This window comes from Cynoglossus semilaevis, chromosome 1 (assembly GCF_000523025.1).
Source record: "Cynoglossus semilaevis isolate Cse_v1.0 chromosome 1, Cse_v1.0, whole genome shotgun sequence".
NCBI lineage: Eukaryota > Metazoa > Chordata > Actinopteri > Pleuronectiformes > Cynoglossidae > Cynoglossus > Cynoglossus semilaevis.
In genome coordinates this window covers 10,106,091-10,125,141 of record NC_024307.1, presented here as the reverse complement: position 1 = coordinate 10,125,141, position 19,051 = coordinate 10,106,091, and the positions used below count along the sequence as shown (strand labels likewise).

Below are 19,051 nucleotides of genomic sequence, written 5' to 3'. Positions count from 1 at the left end.
AGCTATATATTGGACAAGTGATGCTATTAGAAAAAACAATACTGCATTTGCCAATACTATATAAGAGCTGCTCCGAGTTAGGTGACAATAATGTCAAAATAATATTGTATTTTACATATATTATTATATTTTATATAATTCTTCAAACTAGAAATAGGTAACAACAAGCTCCCAGATAACAAAACAGACTATTACCTAAGTAATCTAAATGTAATAGAAATGGCTAGATAGCTAAATAGCTAGATAGGAAATAGCTATGTAGGTGAATTAGCTGACCATCATATAGTTACCAATGTATCTGTAGATAGATAGATAGATAGATAGATAGATAGATAGATAGATAGATAGATAGATAGACAGATAGATAGATAGATAGACAGTGTGATGCTCTAAACACCTGCTGTGTTTGCTTTACACTGGTGCAGAAGATATGATCCAATTAAGTGGGTCTGTGAAAGATGACTTCACCCTGTTTCCCGTTTCCCCAACCCCCACCCAGATCAACCCCCAACTGCCAGCCCCCCCCTTAAACCTTCCCTCCCCTCCACTAGGCCAGCACCACCTATGGATTACACAGCAGCATGACGGGATGTCTTTGGACCAAATTAGCTGTCAATGAACCCCCCTGCACCAGAGAGACAGTGGGGTAATTTAATCAGCTGGCTGCAGCCTGCAGCAGAGCAGGTTTACAGCAACAGTTCAAGTGTTCTGTCTGTTAGAGCAGACATTTGTTTCTTTCATTGGTTGAGATAGAGCATAAGGATTTTAATTTGTTTACAATTAACAATTGCAAGAATCCAGTGATGATCAAGGTAACGTTTGTCACTAAAATATCGCTGCCTTTTGCTTGTCAAACTGTCAGCACCATTGTGACAGATGTTTTTCTACTGGATTAAGTTAAACGAAGCCTAATCCCAATCAGAGGAGATTAAAAATAACACAGATCACTCTAATCACTGGATTAGACAGGCTGTCACTAAATCAAAACCACTTGTGATGCACTCACAAAAACACCAACAACATTCATATGGTCATAGTAGAGAAAAAGGGACAAATATTCAATAATGAATAGCGCCAGACACGTTATTATTAGCCAGCTAGTAGTCCAGTAATGACCGAGAATGCGTTTGCAGAATTCGCTCCTCACAGGGGAGACTAGTTAATGAAATGGCAGTTAGTAAGTTAAATGCAAACACACACATAGGCATGTGTGTACACAGTGATTGGTGTTACAGTGTAAATAATGCAGTGACACAGTGAACAAAAGGCCAGCTGTCTCTGCAGAGGCTTGACAGGCGTCTATGAATATTCATCACAGCAACAGAGTGACAGAAGGTGAGGGTGGGTGTGTAAAGCACTATTCTGTACATTATGTAAAGAGAATATATTTCTATTAAATAAGTATAATAATAAAATAATTAACCACGTGCTTAAATATTGGGAAGGACATTTCATGTCGTCCAAAACTCAAAACTGCAGTACAATATGATTTATATAAATTGAAATTCTATAAAAAATACTATCAAGCCAGATGTATATAAGAATATTCACTAGGTAAACGCTGTGAACAAGCAACTAGTGTAGTACCACAAATAACCAAAAGGTGGTAGTAAACACCAAATTATATAATCAATATGTCATAACGTTAAAGTTCAAATAAAAGTCGGGTAAACAACATGCAGGCCTACAAATCAAAATTATGCAGATAACAAATGTAGCATGCCAGTAAAGTAAGTTTTCTTAGTTTTTTCACTGTCATGCGTGTGCTTGCTTTCAAGTATTAATTGTAACATTAGTAGAATTGGTTTAAATCTTGTATTAACATAGTTAGTTTAACTATCAAATGTCGTCCTTGAAATGTTCGAATTAATGTAAATATAATTCATAACAGAGTAAATTTTAGGTCTGTACGTTAGCAATACAATGGTACAATGATAAATTCGTAGCCAGAAATGAACCCCAGAAGATACAGACAGAAGTTGGGATAAGTTTTAACGGTAAAGAAAACGTGTTCATTTATTGAATGGCTCCTTTCAATAAGTGAACATAAATGAACTATTTTAATTTTTTTCTGCTGTTCAGGAAATAAGCTTCAGCTTCGTCCGTGTATCTTTACTGGTGTTATTAAAGTCTTTTTTATAACAACACTAATATATTGGCCATATATTTGGGCCTTGAGTTAAACAGTTTGGTTAAATAATAGGTAAAATTACACGTCCAAATGTGTGTTTTGATTTTCCCGGATATGGCGTCATGACAGGGGCTGATTGGCTAAATGCAGGGACACGCGGCGTTCCCAGGACAACGAGTTTTCAAACAAGTGTGGAAACTCAGCGACAGCAGCTTTAAGGACATGTCTGCACTTTTACTGTTTTCATTTAAAGTCGTTCACACTGTACGAGTTTAAATATATAAAAACGGGGGAATTATCCACAAACATGGTAAATTAAACTTTAACTTTTTATACGCCGCGTCTGTGCTACTAGCCTGGATTAGCTTCTACATGCGATACCATTGTCTCCATTGTCTTTCTAGTATAACAGAATGTGGGTTGTTTTTTTATAACACAGTATAACAGAATGTGGGTTGTTTTTTTCCTACCTGGACAGAGCGGTTATTGGTCCTACAGTCAGCAACAGGAACGGCTCAGGACCCAGCGGCAGAATCAGGAGCAGCGGCGACAGGAAGAAGTCCAGCGTGTGGACAGAGAGCGAAAGCTGCTGGCCTGCCTCAAGGAGGAGGACAACTTTGAAAAGAGGAGAAACCTGAGACAGGTGCAGAAGCAGCTATGGGAAACACACAGGGAGACAGTCAGGATCCAGGTGAGAGTGCTCTGTTACACCGACGACACAGACCGGTTCTACTGTAAAGAACTGATTTAAAGTGAAGGAGTTTTGTCACAGACCAGTGAACAAGTTTTATTGGACCTGCATTAAAAAAAGAAGCTCATTAAGAGCTTTAAAACTAAACTCTAACTTAAACTTTAAGCAAATACAAATATCCTTAACGTATGTTGGATTTTAGTGTGAGCTATTTTGTAGTCAAATTTAAATTTTCTGGTGGTAATGTAAATGTTTGCAACTCTAACTTATTTTGTAGTCAAATTTTAATTTTCTGGTGGTAATGTAAATGTTTGTCATTTTTTTTTTGGTAATTTATTTTTGTTTGCTTTAATTATTTCACAAATTGTAATTTCTAGCCCTGATGTTTATTTATTTTTGCTACTTTTTTAGAATTTGGCTAACCTTTAGCTAAAATCCACCAAACCTAGTAGCTACATAATCTATAGATATTTTTAGACAACATCTCTGATTTGATTTTTAACAACGTTATAATATCACTGGATATTTGTACTTGTTCATGTATGTATTTCTGGACCAACATTCTATTACATTATGTTTGCAAATTATGTGGTTTTAGTGATTTTGTTATATTTTTGTGTTTTTTTCTTATTAATTTCACAACTCTCTAATTAAATATATATTCCAGGCAGAGGAAGAAAGACTAAACAGAATAAAGCAACAGGAACATGAAGAGAAAGTGGCTAAAGAGTTGAGTCGCATCAACTTTGAAAAGCAAAGAGAAGAGAAAATGAAGCAACAGGTCATTGAGAACAGGTAACCGTACTTTCCTCATTACAGGCCAATAATATGATACATTATTGTAGGATATTGTAATACAGTTGTTTCTGCTCAGCTTTTATTTACTGGAGTTCTATCCCGTTGTATCCTTGTCAGTCTGGAGCTCAGAGAACTGAAGTCAAAACTGAATTCTGCTTACATGAACAAGGAGAGAGCTGCACAGATCGCAGAGAAGGAAGCCATTAGGTTTGAGACGATGGTATGAAAATATCCTTCATTGCAGGTTTTCTTTTCTTGGGAAAACACACATATTGTATCTGAATGCAACTGGTATCTGTCTTTAGCGTGAGGAGGCAGACGTTGCTCGCCAACGGAAAAGTGAGCGAGAGCAAGCGCACATGGAGCAGCAGAAGTTGGAACTGAAACGCCTGGAGGAGCAGGTGCAGTATCAGCGAGAGCTGGAGCTGCAGCTCGTAGAGAAGGAGCGCAGGAGACAGGAGGCGTACGAAGAGTTCCTCAAAGAGAAGCTCCTGGTGGACGAGATCGTCAGGAAGATCCACGAGGAGGATCAGAGGTGAGTCATTTGTCATCATTTCTAGCTCTGTTGTTAAAACAAACATAATGTATTAAATCTTTGATTGAAGGGAGAGGCAGCTGAAAATGGAGAAGGTCAAAGCCACGAAGCAGCACGTTGAAGAGTTTAAGAAACAACAGGACGAGTGGCGGCGCATGGAGCAAGAAAGGATGGAAGCTGAGAACAGACGCATCATGGAGTTCGTGAGGCAGCAGCAGCTGTTAGAGGAGAGCAGAGTGGCCAAAATCAGAGAGAGAGAGGAAGCCAAAGAGCAGCTCCATAAATTGGTTGAGATCGATTTATTTATTTATTTTTGTGGCTGTTGTTTTCGTGACTGCTTTTAAGTTTTACTCATATTTAACTGAACTGTTTTCCTTTTTAGCTCTCCAAAAAGATTGAAGAGGAGAGGCAGCAGCGTGAAGAGATGGAAAGAGTCCTGGAAGAACTTTATTTTGAGGAACGAGAAGAAGCCAACAGGCTGAAGGACATTGTAATAACTGTTATAGCAGAACAGAGTAGCATAAATTTTGATCTCATATCACACTGATGGATTATTCTGTTTTCCTGTGGCAGGAGGAAATGGAGAGGAAAATTCGACAACGGTTAAAGATGCAGCAAGACCAACAGGATCAGCTGGCTTTTAAAGTGATGCTACGTCAGGCAGAGAGGGAAGAGGAGGAGGCCTTTAGGAGAACCATGATGGCCAAGTTTGCAGAGGACGACCGGATAGAGCAGATGAACGCCCAGAAAAGGCGAATGAAGCAACTGGAGCACAAACGAGCAGTGGAAAAATTGTTAGAGGACAGAAGACGGCGGCGTCAGGCAGACATGGTAGGATTTTCAGACATTGACTTATTAAGTTTGTGCACTGTCATTGTAAGAAAATGAATAAAATACAAGTTCAAATCTGTACGTCAGCACATCATCAAGGTGGCCTGGTGTTTTGACATTATTTTAAAAATGAATTTCCCAGGAAGAGGAGGCTAAAGAAAATGAGAGAGAACAGCAGAAGGAGGTGCAGCGGCGACAGATCATCGAGCAGGAGAGACAACATCTTCTGAAGCGACATGCTGCACAACTCCTGGGGTATTTACCAAAGGTATGAGGGCCTGTGTGTATAATAAGTCACTTTACACAGCTCAGGGTTTGATGACGGACACACCCTTGTGTCATCTTTGATGTTGACTCTGGTTTTAGGGCTTGCTACATGAAGAAGACCTGGAGCATTTCGACGAGGACTTCAGGAAAAACTTCAAACCAAGTCATGATGAGGACGCCTCAGAAGACAGCTGGTTAGATGATGGCGGACTGCAGTGAATATTCAGTTTTCACAAAGTCTGACCTAGAGATTAAGAACTCCATGTTTGTGAATGAGAACAGCTTCATTAGGTCAATGAGGCTTCATGAAAGGGAGAGAATTTCCCATTTCTTCTTAAAAGTATAGTTCCACAATAACAACTCTACATCAACTGTACATGTAGATTATCCTACCTGTGGTGTTCGTCACTACCCTTACTATAAAAATATGTATTTTAAAATTGACTATGTATTTTTAAATTATAATTGAAAACATATAAGACTTGTGATCACCCTGACTGTTTTTCTGTTACGTTGATTCTCCCCCCCCCCCTTTTTCCTAATTTCTCACATTTATTTAAAGGCTATTTTTCTCAATTGAAAGAATGCATTGCATTATTACTCACCAGATACAAATACATTTTCCCCCTTTTTCCTAATTTCTTACATTTATTTAAAGGCTATTTTTCTCATTTAAAGGCATTATTACTCACCAGATACAAATACATGTGTTCATTTTATTCGTTATTCTTATTCTTCAAAACTGCAACACAACAGTAACTGCAGAATTTGGGTGGTTTATTCTGTTAAAACATAAATAAACTTTTAAAACATTGAAATTCAGGAAGTTGCCTAAAGCAGGAAGTTCCCTTATAGACATAGACATCAACGGGAACTTGGATGTTTGATCATTATGAATCTATAGTATTATTGTATTATCTTTGCCCGAAAATATATACTTTTTATTGTCGTTTCGACTGTTATGGGGCGTGGTTTGACGTTTTATTATGGCTTCACCTTATCAGAAGCAGTATTAATGGGGCACGTTTTAAATACCGCCCTTAAACGCATCTGATTGGTTGATTTGATGACGTTGGCGTTCTTCGTCACCTGATTTGACAGCTCCACAGTCAGTTAGTCACTTTGGCAGTTGCTAGCTACACCGTGTTAGCTGTGTGGAAAACGAAACTGGCTCATGTCTGACTTTTAGACAAAATCAAGGGAAAACGAAAAGAAAACCGTTACAGGAAACCACCTTAAATCCATACGGGTGTTTACGGTTTGAAAAGCAGAGGCTGCGGCCACAGAGGGGGGCAAACACGAAGGTAAGACTACGCAGCGGGATTTGGGAGGAGACATGTTTATTTTGTTCTGTTTTTTTTTTTTTTGTTTTGTTTTTTTTAAGTAGGAGGAGGCCTTTGCTGTCAGACCACGACAACAACAACTGAACAATTTCTCTGGCTGACGCTTTACTCTAGTCTGGTGGTCATCAAAAATCACATTTATATTTTACCGTTTGACGCGTGCTTGATGTAGATTGTTGGTCGCACCACAGTCTGTTGTGGTGCTGTAGTGAATCTTTTACCTCTTTCTTTTTTTTATCCAGGAATGTGGAGAAGACACCAGAGGTGGGGAGGAAGACCTGGACTGATGTACAGGTAACATGTTTCTTCAGCACACATGCCCTTTACAATAGGTTTGGGTGAGGTTGAGGTAAAACATGCAAGAATTTCGAATTAGCTGCAGGCGGTTTGTTATGAACAGAAATACGTCATAAATCAAATGTATCATGTGTTAAATTGTCTTTCATCGCTGCCGTCTATTTTTATTCAGTGAATACTGTTTTGTGTGCACTGAGCCAAACAGTATAATGGCTAAGGTTTTGACTAATTCAGTACCACTGTCTCAGTAGGTCATCTGTGAGGTGACATAATGAGTCAAAGTTAGATCAACAACTCCAAATAGTTCTGCATAAATATACATAAACTTTCACTTTTATTATTGATTTCTATATGTGTGAAACCTTTGACCTATTCTGTTCTCCAGACTGTAGCAGTGGGTTTGCCTACTCAGTGAGACAGGAGCTGCTGTCACTATGGCACAGTTTGACACAGAGTACCAGCGTCTGGAGGCGTCCTACAGCGATTCTCCCCCCGGAGAAGAGAACCTGCTGATGCATGTGCCAGAAGGAGCCAAATGTAAGAGACATACTGTAGATTATGATCCTGTGAAGAACAACAAGGAACATTATCACTAAAGGTTCATGTTTTTTTGCAGCCAACTGGCACCACATAGAAAACCTGGACCTGTTCTTCCAGAGAATATCCTTTTACAAAATTGATCGAACATAAATCGCTGCTTTTTTATGATGATATAATGATGTTTGGTGTTTTGCGCTAATCCTTGACAATCTCCACGTCTATAATCTGCATCAGAAGAATGGTTTCACCTGTATGCTGCTGGGAGAGATCTTTGAGTTGGTGTATGTAACATATCCTTCCACATCTCATTTTGTGCTAATTTGTTGTGGCATGAGAGTTGTTGTTTTTTTAAATAATTCCCTCTGTTTCTTCTCCTGCTTGTTCTGTTTTCATGCAGTCAGTTAATTTTTGTGGTCGGCTTCACGGTGTTCCTGGCCAACTGTGTGGATTACGACATCCTGTTTGCCAACAAGTTTGTGAATCACACTGATTCATCTAAAGTCACCCTGCCTGATGCCTTTCTACCAGTCAACGTCTGCAGTGCACGGTGAGGATGACCCCTTTTTTTTTTTAATTTTATGTACCTAATGAATTTTAGCCTATTGACAATAGAGTCCAGTTTCTAACTCAGGAATAACGTTTTAGAAAAGTTAACCCTTTTAAATTGTGTTCTTTTCAGTGGGTTTGTTTGTGTTTGTTTCACTGTGTTTTTATTTCTTTACAATGTCATGCTCTTTTTGCTGGAATGTTGCCACACTTTTTGTTGTCATACACATGAGGATCTGAGCTGAGGAGTGTCTGCTTTGCATTTTGGAAAATATAAAATGTTGGGGTTTTTTTTCTATTTTAGCATCCAGGAAAATGTTTTCGTGATTTTCGTCCTGATCATTTCTGGAGTGTTTTGGCTTCATCGTCTGGTCAAGTTCATCTACAATGTCTGCTGTTACTGGGAAATCAGATCTTTTTATATCAATGCCCTCAAGATGTCAATGGTGAGTGAAAGGACCTCACATTTTCTTATGGTTTATAACCATCTGTTAGAATAACATAACAAGGTTTTTTTTTCCTCTGTTTACCTCTCAGTCAGAACTGCCTTATGCAACATGGCAGGAGGTCCAGGCCAGAATAGTAGAGATCCAGAAGGAACACCAGATCTGCATCCACAAGAAAGAACTCACAGAGTTGGACGTTTATCACAGAATTCTGCGCTTTAAAAACTACATGGTTGGTGAATTGGGGTTCAGATGCTGTGCACTGTGCAAAATTAGTCGAGTTAAACACAGATGCAGGTAAATGAGAGGTAATGTGGTGACCTGAAACCAAAAGATATCTGCTCTTCTCTAGGTTGCCATGGTAAATAAATCACTGCTTCCTGTGCGTTTTCGGCTTCCTGTACTCGGGGAGTACGTGTTCTACACTCGGGGTCTCAAATACAATTTTGAGCTCATCTTCTTCTGGGGTCCAGGTGAGTTCATGCCCACTGTGATCGTGCCGTGTCTGTTTTTTATTATTTACTTAAAAAATTGCCTCTATTCTATCTCTATTCTGGTGTGAAATAGTAAATAAAACCAATGCTCCTCTGTAGGATCACTGTTTGAGAATGAATGGAGCTTAAAAGCAGAGTATAAAAGAGGAGGCAACAGGCTTGAGCTGGCTGATAAACTGGCGTCCCGTATTCTTTGGATTGGCATCGCCAACCTGCTGCTGTGTCCTGTGATTCTAGTCTGGCAGATTCTGTACGCCTTCTTCAGTTACACTGAGGTGAAAACTACAGAGATATTTTTTTAACTTTAACGACTCTCCTTTTCTTTTGTTACCAGGGTAATAGTTTGCTGTGTGTTTCCGCTGTAGGTGATCAAACGAGAGCCTGGTTCTCTGGGAGCCAGATGCTGGTCTCTGTATGGACGCTGTTACCTGCGTCACTTCAATGAACTGGACCATGAGCTCATGTCACGTCTGAGCAAAGGTTATAAGGTCAGTGAAATGGCTTAATTTAATCTCAGTTGTTTTGTTAAAGCAGCTGGTAAAGAATAGTCAAAAAAATTACCATCACTGACGGGCCAAACAGTTCATAATTATAAAAACAGTTAACATGTGTTATATAGATACACGATTTGACAATACATGTATCAGATACATGATCTGAGTTTATGATATAAGTTCAATGGTTAAAAATGTTAAGTGTACTAGAATTGATGTTTTATGTGATTTTGTGTATGATAAAAGAAGTACTGGCCCTTTAAGACACCAAATATGCGTTATATATCCTGTTAAAATTTGCAACATGCCCTCAGTGTTACGTAAGCACATGGTTTTATTACAAATTCCTTCTGCGATTACAACAATTGTATTAATCAGCCACATTTCTTTTGTCTGTTTTTTTGCAGGCTTCCTCCAAATACATGAACTGTTTCCTCTCACCGCTGCTGACAGTGGTTGCCAAAAATGTAGCCTTTTTTGCCGGTTCTCTGCTGGCTGTTCTAATAGCCCTGACCATCTATGACGAGGATGTTCTCGCAGTAGAACATGTCCTGTCGTCAATTACCTTGCTGGGAGTGTGCATCACTGTCTGCAGGTCAGGATTATCGTCAGGGTGTTGTTCTGTCACCTTTATTTTTATCTCAATAGAACAAGGACTTCATTTGAAACTGTCATAATTTTTCTGCCAATGCACTTTTCTTGTTACTTACGTCTTTATTTACCTCCTCCTGCTTCAGGTCGTTTATTCCTGATAAGCACATGGTGTTTTGTCCTGAGCAGCTGTTACGGGTCATCCTGGCTCATATCCACTACATGCCCGACCACTGGCAGGGCAATGCACACCGATATGAGACCAGAGACCAGTTCTCACAGCTCTTTCAGTACAGAGCAGTGAGTAGAAAGAAAAAAAAATCCTTCTTTTTATTATTTTGTATTTATTCATTATAACATACCATAACAATGAACTGTTTTTGTCAAGGATATCAGTATATACAACTGCAGCTTTTAGTTTCCTGTTGACTATATTGTTGATGTTGGTCTTCCAATTTCACCACAGTATCTTTAGATGTTTTCTCCACTGTGTGTGACTAAACACTTTACCGTTTGTTTCCAGGTGTTTATTCTCGAGGAGCTGCTGAGCCCGGTCGTGACTCCCATTATTCTCATCTTCAGTCTGAGGCGAAAGTCTCTGGAGATCATTGATTTCTTCAGGAACTTCACAGTGGAAGTCATCGGTGTGGGCGACACCTGCTCCTTTGCCCAGATGGACATCAGGCAGCATGGACACCCTGCGGTGAGGCACTCCTTGATTACATACAAACATGTATTTTTACTGTGTACTGTCAATTAATGTCAGCGTAATTCATCTGCATATCTATGTCTGAAATCGTCTTCAGTGGCTGTCAGAGGGGAAGACGGAGGCATCCATCTACCAACAGGCAGAAGATGGAAAGACAGAATTATCGCTCATGCGTTTTGCCATAACTAACCCCCAGTGGCAGCCGCCTCAGGAAACAACGCACTTCATCAGCCAGCTGAAGGAAAGAATTCACAGAGAGGCTACTGGTGTTTCATCAGAAACACACCCACTCTCCCTATCAGAGTCTGAGGTCTGGAGATAAACTCAAATTCCTCCTCTGCTTCACAGAGTGCCAGAATTATTTCTTATCTCCTTATTATTTCTTATCTACTCATTTTTTTCTGTTTTGTTTCTCTTTCTTTCTCAGCCGAAGAGCCTCGTTGCAAACCTCTTGGCAGGTCCCTCAACACTGGGCAGTGTTCATTTTGGCCGGGAGAGCTATTTAATCAATCAAGCAGCAGCAGGTGTTGGTGACAGAGCCTCCGCACTACGATCGCTCTCCCCAATCAGCAGCAGTTTGCACCTGAGAGGGAGTTTGAATGCAGCGCACAGGACGGCCAGCTCTCACACATCTGCCATGAACAAAACAATGGCAGGATCCGGGTGAGAAAAACTGATCCCGATAATGTTAATGTTTGTTTATACTGAAAAAGTCAACCTGGAAGATCACTTTTATATATTTGTACATTTAAAATATACGTGTATTATTACTTGACAGTACAGTTAAACAAAAAAATCTAATCCACTGAAATAATTAGATTCTCTCTATCACTCAACCTTCTTATCTTTTTACCCCTTTTTTTCTTTAATTACTTCACTGCTTTTGTGTAGGACTGATGCCAGAACTGTGAGCTCCGGCAGTAGTGCATGGGAGGGGCAACTCACCAGTTTGGTTCTGTCAGAGTATGCATCCACTGAGATGAGCATCCATGCACTGTATATGCATGAGGTAAATGTGTTCTCTATAATCATCCATACAGGACAATATAATGTTATGTTTATTATCACTACTACAGCCTCTGTGTTTTTGTTCACTCAGCTCCATAAACAGCAGTCACGTGGTGACTTGTCCCGTCACACCTGGCACAGGCAGGAGAGCGATGAGAGCAGCGACAGCATCCCCGATGAAGTGAGGAGCCACAACCCTCAATCTAGACATTTCCCCCGCTCACATACTTTTCCCACCACCGTTTCCAGTCCTACTGCCATTCCCGCTTCAGCTTCAGACATCAGCAGTACCGCCATAGGCCAGGAGGGGGTACCATCCCTGGGTGGAAGCCATCAGCAATACAGTGAATCAGCTACAGGTACAAGTGTGGTTACATGTGTTGTTTATTAACTCTCAGATTCTATAGGGATGTAAATATTTTCACTTTTGTATTATGCGATATTGATAATCATCAAAAATGTGTATCATTATCATATAATTAATGAAAAGATGTAACTATAGCGTATGTTCTTATATTGAGTCTTTTTTAAGGTATTCACAGTTTAGACATTGTGTTGAAAAGTATCCATTTTCCTCCTTAAAAGTTGCAATGTAATTTGCAGGAACATGCGGTGCCGGGGGGAGAGTAGTGAGGACAGCCCGTGTCCCTATGGGAGGCTGGGCAGAGGAAGGCCAGGGTGTAGCACGACACCATGGTCCACTACCAGAGGAGAGTTCTGAGGACGAAATGCCTCCTCACATACACAAGGTGAATATGGCTGTTTGTGCAGACCTGCTGGGATGTAATTTCTCCCACCTGTTTGTTACTGCATGTAAAAATATTTTTTTGTTCTCTGTCTTTCATTTTAGATCACGTAACCAAGTAAACAAGCAGCAGCTCCTCATCATCCACCGATAATCAAGCCCGTAACCTCATCATCTACCAAGCTCCTCTCCAGGGGTGACTTTTGATTTGACACAGACGAAGAAGAAGAGTTGGACAAAGCTCCTAACACGTACCGATGCAGTGAAATTGTGTGGGTGTGTTTGACATTATCTACTCTCAAAAGATATAAGAATCAGTCAATCTGCTCTCTACTTCACTTCTGCCTTTTACACACATGTTGAATGAACCTCATTACAGGTAGGGGTAATTTTAGAGAAAAAAAAAATTCCAAAAGCCATCATTTTAAATGTGATGAGCACATTGTCCAAATTACAGTCAACACACAGGACACTAATATGATCCAATTGACTAAATTGTAAATCAAATATTTTTTAAATTTTCAAGCAGAGATTCTAGGTTAGCGTTAGTTTAAGCCATGTCTTTATTGCTTACAATTTTTATCCCAAAGTAAATAGTAGACAAATGAGTTTCTTGTAAGCATGTCATTTTAGCTTGTGGGCTGTTAAAGAAGCACTCAAGCCCAAGTGCATGCCGTCATCCACTCCTCTTCTGAAATGTTCAACTGCAACATATAAACTAACATCCTGCACATGGTTCATGCTCATTAACTCACAGCACGACTTACCTCTGTGTCCGACATAAAGCCACATCTTTTTAAAGGAAATTTGCACTTTAATTATTTGTTAATGCAGATACTGTCACTGATTTTTTTTATATATATATATCTTCGTGTTTATGTGAAGCGGATTCTGTTTGTTCTGTTCTTTTTAATGGATTTAGAATAATGTTCCGTGATGATAGGTGGAAGTGTAGTTTGTTGTGCATTTGAGTTTGAGGTAATTGTGTAATACTGTTGGAGTGATAAGTAATGTCACGCTGAAATGTAGTACTGTAAAATAAGATGAAAAATGATCAATTTGTTCACTTTTGTTGAATATATCTTGTAAATATTTTGTACAGCTGTAATTTCATCCATTAAAGACAAGCCAGTGGTGTGTGTACAGTCAAGAGGCAACATCAAACAAGTGAGGATTATTGATGGTTGACTGAGCTACTCACACACCATCATTATCAGCAAATAACTGTTTTTAATTTATTCACTTTTTTAAAATTGATTAGAATATGTCATATAGGCGTTTACATTTTTTGTAAGAAAAAAATAGAATATAATAAACTTTGGAAGTTTGGAGATTAACGTAACCCTTTTGCAGATGAGAGAAAATGTTCGTTTCCGTTTAAATATGTTAGATACCTGACATATTTTGGCTTTAAAAACAATTTGAACTAATCTCTTCGACGTGTTGCTGCTAACATAATAGCTTCTGGCTGCATCATGTTAATTAGCCGTTAGCCGCTAACTAAACACCGTAGATTTTTACCCATGTCGTAGGTCGCCATAAATCAGCATTGTAGCTACATTGTGAGTTGTTTATAAAATTTAAATTCAGTATCAAAATGTCAAATAAAAAAGGTTTACATAAAACTACAAAGGATTTATTTATAAAGTGTATATTGTAACGCCATGTCAGAGCCCGGATAGCTCAGTCGGTAGAGCATCAGACTTTTAATCTGAGGGTCCAGGGTTCAAGTCCCTGTTCGGGCGTCCGTTTTTTTTTTCGCTTTTCCCCTTAAAAGACATGTTTTTTAAGCTCTTCTTACACGTTAAGCAGTAACACACATCAAAAGTATGTAGTGGGAAGTTGTTCTGGAAACAGCCGAGCACTACATAGAAACAGCCAAAAACACCAATACTAACACAGTAAAGCTAAATACTTAGTTTCCAAAAGAACCAAAACATAAAGCAAAGAACCAGCAAAAAAGAAAAAAAGCAGATGAATGAGCAATAATATAGAGATTTTTTTAAATTAAAGTTTTGCACAGGGTCTTCAGTGTCTCACTGTCTATTCAATGATTTGTGAAGGGTGAGGCTGAGGCATGGTAGGTACTACAAGTGGCACTAGTTGGACAATACGTGGGGCCATGTAGTTGACATAATTAATTGCCACACACCTTGGGAATGGAATCTTACCATGAGTTACAAGAACATTCTCTACTAAAATAAAACTAAATGTCTTTTAGCGTCACAAACACATCGAGGGCAACTGGATGGAGTAGGTTTCTTGAAGATGTTTCACCTCTCATCCAAGAGGAATTTATTTATGTGAGTAGATACCTGGGGTAATAACAGAAACCAAATAGACTATAAAGTATTAACAATCTCCTCTTTGGCCTCCCCCTTTGTCTCCTACCTGGTAGCTCCATTTCTAACATTCTTCTACCAATGTCCCTCTGTCCCTCCTCTGCACATGTCCAAACCATCTCAATCTGGCTTCTCTAGCTTTTTCTCCAAACCTTCCTATCTGTGTTGTCCCTCTAATGACCTCATTCGACACCCTGGAAGTATTAATAATGTATAGTATAATTATTATTAGTAGTAGTAATATTTAGCAAGTTCCTGGTGTTAAGTGACGTTTAGCCATGATGCATTTTATAAACGATGCGCAAACATAAGTCTAACTAAATCTAATGCGATTGGCTTAACTCAAAGACCCGGACGATTTGATTGGTCTGTTTATCTACGCGCCGTCGATAAGGGCGGAGTCCAAATGTCTTGGCGGCCATATTGAATATTATCTGTTGACAGTTGTGCACCTCACAGATTTTTTTTTGTTTTGGCTAACTTGTGCTAAAAGTTGTGCTTTCTATTTAGTTCTTCGTCCTAAGCTCGTCAATGGTTTTGCTTAAACCAAGACATGGATGAAGATGAACGTCAGAGGAAACTAGAAGCAGGGAGAGCAAAGGTTGGTATCTACATTTGAACGCAAGCCAACAGTGTTAATGCTAACAGCCAGCTAACTCTTTTGTCATAGCTATGCATTTATCGCCTGCTAACCCTGCACACTTAACAACCCCCAGAATTCCTTACGTGTGTTTTGTTTGTCGTTGCTTAGATTCTCGTGACTCGTTGAATTAGAAGCATCTACCGTTATGTCGTTACCGCGCAAAAGTACCGCGGATTTAATGTTAGCCAAGTATGGTGACAATCAACAACAATCTGATGTAAAAAATGAACTACTTCGCTAAGGGGTGTCAATCACTTTTTGCACAATTAACCTAATTACAGAACATTCGCATTAAATTACAAAGCACCAAAAATATAATTCTAACGCAATCTAATCCGATACGTTAAATTTGCATCTTAAAACCGTGAATCCATAGTCTGTATTCGGAGGGAACGTTTACTATTTTGGTATGAGCAACTTTCAGACTTGTATTTTATAACAAATAGAAAGGAGTCGCAGTTGTGGACACACTAGTTTCTTTTACAAAGGCTCGACAACTATTATCGGTAGTCGACAAACATTTCGGGGTGACGCTTTTATAAAATAAGAACGTATTAAGAGCTTGATTTAAATGATTGTCCGGTTTCCGTCGGGTTCGTTTTGTAAGGAACAGCTATGTTTATTTTGTATAAAACATAACTAATTAGAAAACTAGGATTATAATTTGATATTAATATGTAGAAAGAATTCATTAATTTCCAAAGGAAAATACATTTTCAGATTTCTCATTGTTTGTTGACCTCGATGTCCTCTTTTAGGTTTTTTTTTTGTTATACACTCTACAGCATGGGTGTCCACACTTAGATGGTGATCTATTCAAATGATCAGACTAGTGATCTACCTTCTTTGAAAAAGTCCACTATATATTTACCCATATAAACTGAACCTATGTTATACATACATGAAATGTTGGACTACTGATTAAAAACATGTAGCTCTATGACACAATACAGTCACTGCTACATACTTTTGAACTATATTTAGATTTAGTATACTGTATATATATTTTGTTTGTTTGTTTTTGCACTCCCTCAGCACTCCCTTTGTGATCTATTGGTAGATCGTGATATACAACACATACTGTAACACTTGTACTGGAAAGAGAAAATGAAGAAAAAAAGTGATGTTAGATGTTCTATTTTACCTTTACTTTTAAGTTGAACACAAATTGCCTATATTTATATTAGTGAGACTCTAAAGATGTGACTCAATCCTGGTATTCCTCATGACAGAAATTATCCAACATGCCACGCAACCAACCGGTAAGTATGTTTTTTAAAACAAGTCACTGGCACAGTTTATTTTTTTGCGTTTTACCTCAAATCATTGGTTTATGGGTGTAGTTTGATTTCACCTTTCTTATTCTCTGGTTATCTTCAGTGGGTATTCAGTGGCTTTTTCCTTCTTAGTGTCATCACGATGCTGTGTAGAAGAGTGGTCTTCTTTAATGAATGATTCCAAATACAATACTCTCTTAAGTATACTGTACAGCGGACAAAATCAGCGGTGCTTTTAATAGCATTTGTGTCTTACTTATACAGTTCCTCTTTATAGGCTTGACAGTGCAATGTCATTGTCGTTTTAGGCCATCAGGTGGTGCAGTCAGCCCAATATTTTTCCTTTTTTTTTTTTTTGCCCTTAAGTTTCATGATTGGTGTTGCCATGGTAATGCAGTGCGGTCAGTTGCCTGTTATGTATTGTGTGCAACACAAAGGTAATTTCTAATTAATTTATCTGCACTGAAAGCATTTATACACATAAGCAATCAAAATTGCATTAACAATTGTTTTAGCCCATGTTTTTTCTTGTGACGTAGAAAACATTGACAACATTTAGTCCAGTGACATCTGTTTGTGCCACAGCAGCTTGTTTCGGCTCATTAGTCTGATTCTGAATGTGAAAATGGCCTTGGGCGAAATACAGCTTATCGAGCTGATGTGTCTCTTGGAGACGTAAGGACTGTTGCAGGCGGAGGGAACGGAGAGTAATATTTCTGGTAAAAAAGAAAAGGCACTACAAAAATAGGTTAATGATGTGTCATGGGAGAAATTTAATTGTAGTGGAGCTAATAAGGGAAAATGAACACCCATAAATCTGACATTATTGATGGTGATGCTTGATGATGCATTCTGTGATATGAGAGTAAAATATGTCTCTGTGGCAGCGGAATAACCATGTAAAAAAAGCCTCTCGAGTAGAGAGAATGTTGTTATGCACTTATTTGTGACTCATCACACAGAGCAACAAGTAGCTCTCCCAAGGCCATGTAATCTCATATTGAATTGAGCATGCACACACTATGCTGCTCACTGAGCTCTGTCGCCTCCTCCTCCATGTCAGTGCATCACTCAGTCTCCACCCTTTTTAGTCTAGACAAATGCCTTCTCGTTACGAACCTTTGTGAATCCTCCGTTCTGAATGTTGGTGGGTGGCAGTGAGTTTTAGGATGACAGGACGTGTCTAATTATCTGCAGCCTAGGAACTAAATGAACCTACAGAACTTAACAGAGCTGACCTAAAGAGAAAGACCTGGACTGTTTGGACATCTGAAAGAATGAAGGTTACTGGATCAGTACCAGTCAATGGCAGAAGACGTGATTGGGTTCCTCTCAAAGTGTGAATGCGTTAATCCGATTTGGAATATTCAAAGAAGAGTGATGCGCTAAAAGAGATCTCTTGGTTTAAGGAGAAACATCCAGGGGAAGATTTCCACTTTTTGTATTACTCCGGAATATGAAGAAAAACTGTTTTCTATGTTAACTTATATAATCGATTCTTGATCTTTTATTAATTTGCAACTTTGCTTTTTTGGTTGTTTTAATGACATCCAATGAGTAAAGACATTTGAGTCTTCACCTTCACCATCACCTTGTTCTCATCTTGTGAAGTTTTGGTTCAGGTTGAGATTCTGGGAATTCTTGTTTCACTTACTTTTGGGCACAACTTTTGATCAATCAAATTTTTTTTTTCACTTTAAGGATTTAAATTGTGTTTGCTCACTTTTTTTTCTGTGCACTTAAATCTGGACTTGAGTTCTCAATCACCTTTGCCTTTTGAAATTCACCATGCTGGTGGTGTGGTGGTGCTTTGTTGCCCTGACCTACATGTCCATTTACCTCTCGCTGTCCTTCCTGCGCAGCTTGCTAGCTTCAGACAGAAGCGGGCGAAAAGTGTCAGTGCGGGGGCGTCGAAAAAGACGTCGAAGAGGAAGGGTCCTACTGTCCCGAAGAATGACGTCTCGACGCAAAATTGTCACGTAGAACCAGCACCTCCTTCAGCAAATGACGCAGAGCTGGAGAGCAAGACCAATCATAACCAGGTACATCACTTAACTAATAGATTTTTTGTAGCTTATAGAAGTGTGAGATTGATCTAAATGAAAAGGTCACTAACTTTCTTCACGCATATGCTCTCAACTGCATGACTTCACTCATTATTCATGGTTCATTTTTCCCAACTCAGTGATTTGTTCTATGTATTGTTATTTTTTCCTCTCTGTGCGGCTTATCAAGTGGTCCGTGCCCCCTAATTAGTAAACATACATTTGGTGGAAAGAAATGGGTCACTTACCATCTTGTTGCCTGTAGAACGTGTTGTCAT

General features: G+C 39.0%; 3 protein-coding genes and 1 non-coding gene across 14 annotated transcripts in view; all 4 read left to right on the top strand.

Annotated features, from left to right (window-relative positions):
* Positions 1-2,266: 2,266 nt before the first annotated feature.
* Positions 2,267-5,777, top strand: mns1 (meiosis-specific nuclear structural 1). The gene is made up of 10 exons (XM_008309638.3): positions 2,267-2,441; positions 2,610-2,822; positions 3,490-3,617; positions 3,738-3,840; positions 3,926-4,155; positions 4,226-4,442; positions 4,538-4,645; positions 4,729-4,986; positions 5,129-5,254; positions 5,353-5,777. The coding sequence occupies exons 1-10, from the start codon at positions 2,439-2,441 to the stop codon at positions 5,470-5,472; spliced, it is 1,506 nt and encodes a 501-aa protein (XP_008307860.1). The 5' UTR covers positions 2,267-2,438; the 3' UTR covers positions 5,473-5,777.
* A 583-nt stretch (positions 5,778-6,360) lies between these two features.
* Positions 6,361-13,630, top strand: atg9a (ATG9 autophagy related 9 homolog A (S. cerevisiae)). 2 transcript variants are annotated; one of them, XM_008309648.3, is made up of 20 exons: positions 6,361-6,557; positions 6,839-6,890; positions 7,279-7,430; positions 7,510-7,553; positions 7,650-7,714; positions 7,831-7,980; positions 8,284-8,425; positions 8,517-8,657; positions 8,778-8,898; positions 9,019-9,194; positions 9,285-9,407; positions 9,821-10,008; positions 10,151-10,304; positions 10,528-10,707; positions 10,811-11,023; positions 11,141-11,376; positions 11,605-11,722; positions 11,813-12,080; positions 12,325-12,470; positions 12,572-13,630. In XM_008309648.3, the coding sequence occupies exons 3-20, from the start codon at positions 7,328-7,330 to the stop codon at positions 12,578-12,580; spliced, it is 2,577 nt and encodes an 858-aa protein (XP_008307870.1). In that variant the 5' UTR covers positions 6,361-6,557; positions 6,839-6,890; positions 7,279-7,327; the 3' UTR covers positions 12,581-13,630. The 2 variants fall into 2 exon arrangements, with proteins under 2 accessions (XP_008307870.1, XP_024910551.1); XM_025054783.1 differs by lacking the exon at positions 6,361-6,557 and adding an exon at positions 6,622-6,714.
* Positions 13,631-14,138: 508 nt separating this feature from the next.
* Positions 14,139-14,211, top strand: trnak-uuu (transfer RNA lysine (anticodon UUU)). Its single transcript has one exon. It is a non-coding gene; the product is annotated as a tRNA-Lys (tRNA).
* Positions 14,212-15,219: 1,008 nt separating this feature from the next.
* The window catches only part of pcnt (pericentrin), a 29,904-nt gene continuing 26,072 nt past the window's right edge, over positions 15,220-19,051 (top strand). For 7 of the 10 annotated variants that reach the window (XM_017033259.2, XM_017033273.2, XM_017033271.2 and 4 more), the window contains exons 1-3: positions 15,220-15,409; positions 16,684-16,713; positions 18,591-18,770. In XM_017033259.2, coding sequence (XP_016888748.1) covers positions 15,362-15,409; positions 16,684-16,713; positions 18,591-18,770 — 258 coding nt within the window. In that variant the 5' untranslated portion in view covers positions 15,220-15,361. The remainder of the gene's footprint in view (positions 15,410-16,683; positions 16,714-18,590; positions 18,771-19,051) is intronic. The other 3 variants (XM_025054692.1, XM_017033268.2, XM_017033277.2) reach the window with 2 other exon arrangements.